At 37.3% G+C, this 9,381-nt stretch overlaps 1 protein-coding gene across 1 annotated transcript; it reads left to right on the forward strand.

The window, feature by feature from the left end:
• The first annotated feature begins 1,152 nt into the window (after window positions 1-1,152).
• LOC112904884 lies at window positions 1,153-7,063 on the forward strand. Its single transcript, XM_025976039.1, has 2 exons — window positions 1,153-2,451; window positions 2,511-7,063. Exons 1-2 carry the CDS (start codon window positions 1,860-1,862, stop codon window positions 5,843-5,845), a joined length of 3,927 nt encoding a protein of 1,308 aa, XP_025831824.1. The 5' UTR covers window positions 1,153-1,859; the 3' UTR covers window positions 5,846-7,063.
• Window positions 7,064-9,381: the final 2,318 nt, after the last annotated feature.

A 9,381-nucleotide genomic window follows, 5' to 3' on the forward strand; every position in this document is an offset into this window, starting at 1 on the left:
GCTACACAACACCAACGTTGTATTTTCATGTAAGTTTAACAACACCTTCCCTTCGGTACACGTGTATTCGTTAATGTTGTCACACACACTACGTCTCAGAATATGTTCCAATGAACAATTATTTTCCATCGTATATTTATGCTGCACATAACCCTTCTTTATACGTCTTTCGCTATTATCGCATCTGTCACCGCTGACTGGCAAAAACTGTCGGTAATTATTCTCAATATTTAAACCAGATCGCCATGACTGTATCCACTCCTCCTCACATACGTCCGCTCCGAAGTCTGTGCGATACAATATTGGTAGTACACTGACTTCTATACTATTAAATAATCTTAATGAACGGTTCTCGAACCACGATGTTCTACAAACGAATCCCATGCTGCCCACACCGTTACTGTTTACACAATACATTTTTCCTTCCATATTAAGAACTCTGCAGATCCTCGCTTCCCCACATTCTTCTTCTACCTCCTCCAATTCATCTCACCCTACTCATACCGCACTCCTCGAAATCATATAAATTCCCACATCTTCTATTCCTTCAGCAGAAGACTTCTGCTCTTCCATATATCAACATGTACTACCAGATAATTTTCAAAGGTACACAACTGCAAACTACAACGGCACCCTTCACCATCGTCCGCAGTGATGCTTGGACCGATTCCGATGAAGCTGTAACAACATGGACCGTTTCCACTACGAAAAGACCCGTTATGTTCTGTCAGGAGATAGAACAATACCTCCATGACGTCCAAGCAGCTGGGAGCGGGACAATACACTATGTCTTGTACGGCATTTTACTAATTAAACATGTACACATTATTTAATAACATAAGTTAGTTTAATTAATGTAGTATTTAATAATATAAGTTAGTTTAATTAATGTAGTATTTATAATTCAAAGTTTACTTTTTTTATAATATATGTGTAACTTATATATAATAAACTTTATAACAACTACATCTTCTTTTTACTTTTCCATACATCTACAATACAGTCATCTTGAAAGTATTGAACAATAATATTTCTTCAATCACAGATATATATAAATGAATTACACATCATCATTCCTCCAAGAGAAAATTATTAAATAAAATCATCTTACAATACAATCATTTATTTTATATTACTATATTTACAATATTAATTAAATATGTTCAACAATTGTGTCTGCAATTCATTTAACTTCTGCTCCACCTCTTCCACTCTCTTCCTACCTTCCACCACCATTCTACAGCTGCTTTCACGACTTTTCTTCAGATCCTCCAACTCTTTCTCTTTCCGCTTTATTTGTTCCAAAACTGAAGCGTCTTTCATGTCATGGTCCTTTATTTCACCTTCCCGTTTTCGCTTCTCCCGTTGAAGTGTCTTCACTGCTTCTCGCACCTGCTCCACCAGCTTTGAATAATCCAGCGGACCGCTCGATACTCTTCTATTGTATGTCCGCTTCTTAGGCTTCATACTTACGGATTTACCGCCCCCTACCGGCGTACGCGATGTACTAGCCACAGGTACTGCTATCCTTTCCGTTGCTACATCTGCTACACATGATTTTTCTCCACCGACTGTCTTCGTCACCAACTCATCGTTGTGGAAGAACTCTTCCAGCATCGCTGACAGCTCCGATTCGTCCAAGCTAATCACTGACGCATCTGCCGCATCACACTGTCCTAATTCAGCCATTTCACTTATTCTTTTCCTCTATACATGCCTCTTAAATATCTTCAAACCACCCCACCACCCTCACCTACTTTATTTTCTCCCACTCCTTCATATTTTTTACATTGTTAAATCTACTTCGCACACGGTCTTCCTCAGTCTTTCTCGAGACACCTCTGTTACATCTAACAGATATGATTCGTTGTCCCGACTGCGATACGTCCTTTACGCGATCTGATAATTTAAAACGACATCAGAAAGCTTCGTGTCGTAAACGAGTACAGTACCATCCTAATTCCTCGCTACCGAATAAAAAACCGAAATGTGCTACATCTGCCACCTCTTCCGACCGCTGGTGTGAAACGTGTAAAATATATGTTCCTCAATCTTCGTACAACGGTCACCTGCGCACCCTACAGCATAAACAAAATTGTTGTTCACCTCTTGAGGAGGGAATCGGTTTCCTTTCCTCTGCTTTCGCTAGCAGGATTGCTTCGTTTCGTATTACGTCTGCGAAATACCTTCTATCGTATAACGACTTCTTCACCGATGTTCTCGACAAATGCGTGCGTGTTATACGTAATCAGATCCACCTCCACGACACGCTTAAAATAAATCTCGAAGTTTTTGGACGTTACGTGCACGAAACCAAACAGTTGGTTGAAATTAAGTCCTTCAATACCAACAACAAAGTTGTGACTCGATCCATCGATCTTCCCAATCTTCTACAAAACTTCTTTGAGATACTTGAGGCTAAAGCGTCAGAGTTTCAAGAACGAGAGTCAGGTAACTCATCCTTTTTTAGTATACGTTTCATTTCATTTAACATTTCCCCATTTCTACAGGATGGATTTTAGAAAGGGTTCTTTTCCTTGAAATCAACTTTAACAAGTACAATCCGCTGAGAGCGTCTTCCTACATTCCGTTACCGAAACAAATTTTATTCAAGAAAGCGGTTGTGAATGTGCGAAACGACGATCACGCCTGCTTCGCATGGGCAATTACGTCAGCTCTGTATCCCGCACAAGCGAACCCGCAAAGAACTACTTCCTATCCACATTACTCCCGCACTTTGGACTACGACGGTATCCAATTTCCTATGAAATTAACTGACATACCGAAATTTGAATCGAAGAACCACTGCTCTGTGAATGTCTACGGGACTGAATCCGTTTTGAAAGATGGAAAGTGGACATGGGAAATCGTTGGCCCCCTTTACTACTCACCCATCAAGCGACGGCTACACTTCAATCTGCTCTTGCTCGATGATGATCTAGGAAATAATCATTACTGTTGGATAAAGGACATGTCCCGTTTACTTTCTCAACAACTTTCTAAAACTGGACATCGCAAATTCTTATGTGACGGTTGCCTACAATACTTCTCCACTTTACCTCACCTACATCGTCATCAGCAGCATGACTGTAATCATGTCTACACCAGCCTTCCCAACGGTGATTTCAAGATGGATAAGATGGGTAGGTTTGTCCCCAATCACATTTTAAAATTTGAAAATTATCAGAAACGTATCAAAGTACCATTTGTTGTATACGCAGACTTTGAAACCGTACTGCGACCAATTCACACATGTTTTCATGACCCTAATAAGACTGCCACCACATCCACCCACAAACATCAACCTCATTCCTTTGCTTATTTGATGAAGTGCTCCTTCGATGATTCCCTCTCGAAATTCAGATCGTATCGAGGTCCCGATTGTGCCAATCAATTCGTTACAACTCTCGATCGAGATGTTTATGATATTTATCATCGATATTTGAAGATCGTTTCTCCCATGATACCCCTGACAGATGAAGAAATACGTCTCTTCTCTGACGCTACCTCTTGCAATATTTGTGAAGAACCCTTTCTGGACGATGACGTCAAGGTGCATGATCATTGTCATTTGACCGGTAAAGTTCGATTAGGAGCTGCTCACTCCAGATGTAATTTAAATTACAAACTACCCAACTTTGTACCTGTTTTTTTCCACAACCTCTCCGGATATGATTGCCACTTGTTTCTAAAGGAAATGGCTGTGAACGATGTTAAATTTACCGTAATAGCTCAAAATAAAGAAAAATACATATCCTTTTCCAAATTATTACGAGTTGATACGGTTCAAACTGAAACAGACGACTCAACACAAAATGTGTTCGTGAAGATTAGATTTCTCGATTCCTATCGTTTCATGGCTTCCTCCCTCGACAAGCTGTCGGATGAACTTGATGCTCATCAATGTTTGCAAGTGAAAAAATACTTTCCCGATCCTAATCACTTTCAACTTATGCGACGAAAAGGTGTTTTCCCTTATTCCTACGTTGATGATGTTGCTAAGCTTGATGAAACAACATTTCCACAGAAAGACGATTTCTTCGATAAATTGACTTCCCTCCCCGTTTCCGATGACGATTACAAAAGAGCTAAAACTGTTTGGAATACTTTTTCATGTTCAACTCTAGGAGAATACTCCGATATCTACTTGAAAACAGATGTTCTTTTGCTAGCTGATGTTTTCGAGAATTTCCGACAAATATGTCTCACCACTTACGACTTAGATCCTGCTCAGTATTACACAGCGCCAGGGCTTGCGTGGGATAGTATGTTAAAATTCACTCGCGTTAGTTTACAACTTCTGACTGATATCGATATGTTAAAATTTTTTCAAAAAGGGGTACGTGGAGGAATAAGTCAATGCGTTCAAAGAATGCACTTCGCTAACAACCCTCACATCCCCGATTACAACGCGTCCGCGCCTACCTCCTACATTATGTATTTGGATGCTACTAATTTGTATGGACATAGTATGAGTCAAGCACTTCCTATTTCCCACTTCCGTTGGCTAACCCAAGCCGAAATTGATGAATTGAATGTTCTCTCTTTACATGCTTCTTCTGAATACGGTTACGTACTTGAAGTAGATGTTGAATATCCCCAACACCTCCATGATTTACATGCTGATCTCCCCTTTTTAGTTGAAAACATTATCTCTCCTGCTAATGTGAATGGTAAAGTCAAAAAACTGATACCGAACCTTATGAATAAGACAAAATATGTTCTTCATTATCTTACGCTTCAACAAGCCCTTCATAATGGACTACGATTACTTAAAGTTCACAGAGTTATTCAGTTTAAACAGTCCCACTGGCTTAAACCTTTCATCGATTTAAATACCCGACAACGTAATTTGTCTGAAAATAAATTTGGGAAATCCTTCTTCAAATTAATGAACAATAGTGTTTTCGGAAAAACAATGGAGAACGTTGATAAACGAGTTGATGTAAAATTAGTCACTCATTGGCAAAATTCTGGACGCTTTCTTGGTGCGGAAAGTTTAATAGCTAAACCTAATTTCAAAAATTCTAAGATATTCACTCCCAATTTCGTAGCCATTCAGATGAATAAATTACGTATTATTTACGATAAACCTCTCTACGTTGGTTTTACTATCTTAGATTTATCAAAAGTTGTTATGTACGACTTCTACTACACCTTTCTTAAACGAAAATATCAACACAACATTTCCTTGATGTACATGGATACCGATTCCTTCATTTTGAAAGTGTTCACTGAAAACTTTTACCGAGACATTACTGAAAATATTAATCACTTCGATACTTCCAATTATCCGCGCGAGAATAGTTTCAATATCCCCATTACCTCATCTGTTATCGGTAAATTCAAAGATGAGTTCCCTAATAATCCTATTAAGGCATTTTATGGAACCGGAGCTAAAGCTTACTGTGTTGAAGCGATTGATCAAATTGTTAAAAAAGCTAAAGGTGTTAAGAAAAACGTTATTAAATTACATCTCGAAATTGACGATTACCTTCGTGTTATTAGGGACGATTCCACCATTATAAAATGTATGAATGTTTTTGTTTCTGACCTTCATACTATGTTCACTCAAATGAAAACTAAAGTAGCTCTTTGCCCTAAAGACGATAAACGTTTCTTGATTCCGAAAACAACTAATACGCTTCCGTGGGGACATTACAATATAAAAAACTCTGAACATTCTGTCTCAAAGTTGAACAGCAAAATTGATCAATTAATCCAAAATTTTAATCAACCGCACACAGACAATTTAACGGTTGGGGAATATTTTATTCAAAAACTTTTTGAAGCTTCTTCACTTCCAGAAGAATCTATTGATAATATTTACGAAAACCTTACATAACAATAAGTGTATAGGCTATATGTGTATATGTAAATAATGCTTCAATATTATATTTCAAACGTTTATCATTACTATTGTTTCTATACTCTCATGTGCTTAAATAAACGTTACAATACAGCTTTGTTTTTAACTAACTTTATAAATTGAATTATCTCTCTGAACGTTGAAACAAAACACGGAATGTTTCTGCTGTTACAATTTATTGAGTTATTAACATTAATAATGAGTATATTTTTTTATAATCTTCCATATTAGTTGATGGCCATTTGCCTGAGTCGGGACCGCTTTGCCAGCCTGGAGCCTTTTCCGTTCCTTCTCGTAAAATGTTTTCTTCTATCCAACTCACCACTGTCTGATGACGACCGTTAATGTTCGGACTTAAAGTATATGGAAGCCGGAACAAATTTATTAGCTTAATACACTTTTCCAAATATTTCGGTTGCGCGTAGTATGCTACATCCATTATTAAATCATCTACACACTTTAGTAGTGTTCTATACGTTTTCTTTACGTTAACGATGGAGAATCTTTTGTTCTTCACCAGAACCGATCCGTTTGTCAACATTTCCTTTAGAAAATATACATCGTTTCGCGTGTAATTACTATTTGTTTCATTTAAAATGTCTTGGACATCATCACCGGTTATCTCCACTTTTTCACCACATGCTTTTAAAAAATCACTTACGAATGTATCACACCGTCGTTTTATTTCGAATATGAAATACAAAATATCAAACGATACCTCTTGCGACATTGTTAACCACTTGAATACCTCCTTTGGTACTTCAACACCCAACTTTGAACACACAACTTTCACTCGATCTAAATCATCGGATAGTATTGCTCTTCGTAAATTGATAACGAGAGTTTGTCTTTCTGCTTGATACAACTCGTAGGATAAGGAATCCATTTTTTTATATAAATTCTATTTCTAAATCGTCAGGCTCGCTCTCTTCGTTTACTAAATAACCTGTTATTACAAGTTTATCGTATCCACCTTTTAACTCAAATTCTTGTACCACGTTCTCCAACTCTGACGCTACCAAATGTTTTCTCTCAAACAATAAACCGTCTTTGAAAAATTGAACTTCAATTACATAACTCTCTACCATTACTACGTCTTTAACTTTCAGTGCGGTAACTAACGATCTCAACTGGCTACATTCACCACGTTTAATGTTATTTATAATCACACTTTGGGGAGGGGGTATAAAAATTCGTAAACGTTTTACCATTTATTAATACAAAAATCTATGACTACATCACAAAGCGTTTTTTTTATGGATCCAGCTATTGTGAGATTGGTCGAGTCCTAACCATTTCACGTAAACCATATCACCTTTACGTCTTAATACTCGCTCCACCAAAAAAACGTCTGGATATGCAGCTTTCTGTAATTCCATACCATAAAATCCTCCTTTTATGTCTTCCCCTTTATCGTCCTTTAAGTAGTACATGATCGGATCAGACAATTTTATACGGCTTATTGTAAATAGTTCGTTGGACCAATTCGGTGTATAACCTTTGCTAAACGATTCACGATATTTACTTATTCGTACCCGGTCCCCCACTTTAAACTGAATTCTTCGTAAATCCACCTTTTTCGGATTGTTGTAAATACTTTTCAAAAGTGTTTCTTCATTTCGTCTATTGACTTTGCTTGGTTTCATTCCGATGGTTCTGTGAATCTTATTGTTGTATTCACTTACTATATCTTGTAATATATTCAACCATTTGTAGGATCCTTGTAAACTGAAGCGCTGCCACATTTTTGATTTTAGCGTTCTATTTACCCGTTCCACAACTGATGCTTTCTTTGTGCTATACGTTGAATAATGGTTAATTTTATGTTTCTGCATTACTTTCTTCACTTGTTCGTTATAAAATTCTTTTCCTAGGTCAGTTTGCATATTCTTAGGAATACGTTTATTTCTTTTGAAAATTAATTGTAAAGCTCTTCCGACATATTCACCTGTTTTCCGTTTTACTGCTTGAGCCCATACAAATTTTGAGAAAACGTCTATTATAACTAAAATATATCGAAAACCTTTATTTTCTCTCGCATACGGAATCATTTCAACTAAATCGGCTTGATGTAGATCATCCAATCCTTTAACAACTACCTTACGGCGTGAGAAATTAATTCTTGCAGGTTTATGCAATTCTTTTACAACTTCCTCTTTCATGTCAGACATTCCTTTCTGTTGACGACAACTACACAGACGATGCCTCTGTTGGTTTAGAACTGCTCGATTTTGTATTTCCAGCTGCTGTTTCTTCTAAAGTATCCAATCTTACCTTAAGATCGTTTGCTTCTTTTTTTAATGACTCCACCATTTTCACTAACTCCTTTTCCTTGCCTTCTTTCTTTTTATTGCTTACTTTAATTTCTTTCTCTGCAAATTCCATAACTTTCTTGCACTCATCTTTAATCAATGTCTTTATTAATTCGATGCTCACATCTATATCTCTTTTCATGTTTGTCACAATGTCGCTCTTTGGTTTCTTCGACAATTCTTCGTCACCTTTTCTAGCAAATGTTTCTACATTTTTACACTCCAATGTAATTTTTTCTGAAAGGGTATCCATGATTATGACGCCATTCTTTTCTATCACATCATTAACCATTTTTGTTATTTTCTTATCCCTATCATTATTATAATTTTCAATTTCTCTTCCCATATTTTTAATTAATATATCCATTTTATCATTAAATGTTTTCATCATCTTTTGATTACTTTTGGAGACAAGTGTTTTTAATTCTTCTCGTAAATCCTTCATCTTTCTATCTCCTTCACTGACAGCGCTATCCTTTACTCTTTCACATTCTATTCTGATATGTTCTTTTGTTAACCTATCCTTTTCGNCCAATTCAGCCATTTCACTTAATCTTTTCCTCTATACATGTCTCTTAAATATCTTCAAACCATCCCCACCACCCCCTACAGGCCTCACCTTCTTCATTTTCTTCCACTCATCTTTTTCTTACGTTGTTATAATCTACTTCGCACACGGTCTTCCTCAGTCTTTCTCCAGACACCTCTGTTATATCTAACCGATATGATTCGCTGTCCGGACTGCGATACGTCCTTTACGCGATCTGATAATTTAAAACGACATCAAAAAGCTTCGTGTCGTAAACGATCACAGTAGCATCCTAATTCCTCGCTACCGAATAGAAAACCGAAATGTGCTGCATCTGCCACCTCCTCCGACCGCTGGTGTGAAACGTGTAAAATATATGTTCCTCAATCTTCGTACAACGGTCACCTGCGCACCCTCCAGCATAAACAAGATTGTTGTTCACCTCTTGAGGAGGGAATCGGTTTCCTTTCCTCCGCTTTCGCTAGCAGGATTGCTTCGTTTCGTATTACGTCTGCGAAATACCTTCTATCGTATAACGACTCCTTCACCGACGTTCTCGACAAATGCGTGCGTGTTATACGTAATCAGATCCACCTCCACGACACGCTTAAAATAAATCTCGAAGTTTTTGGACGTTACGTGCACGAAACCAAACAGTTGGTTGAAATTAA

Source organism: Agrilus planipennis, unplaced genomic scaffold, assembly GCF_000699045.2.
Source record: "Agrilus planipennis isolate EAB-ADULT unplaced genomic scaffold, Apla_2.0 scaffold242, whole genome shotgun sequence".
Taxonomy (NCBI): domain Eukaryota; kingdom Metazoa; phylum Arthropoda; class Insecta; order Coleoptera; family Buprestidae; genus Agrilus; species Agrilus planipennis.

Excerpts from the sequence above, each read along its gene's own strand:
- LOC112904884 (XM_025976039.1), top strand. The coding sequence starts at position 1,860 with ATGATTCGTTGTCCCGACTGCGATACGTCCTTTACGCGATCTGATAAT. Across the intron at positions 2,452-2,510 it reads GTTTCAAGAACGAGAGTCAG|GATGGATTTTAGAAAGGGTT; the intron begins GTAACTCATCCT and ends CCATTTCTACAG.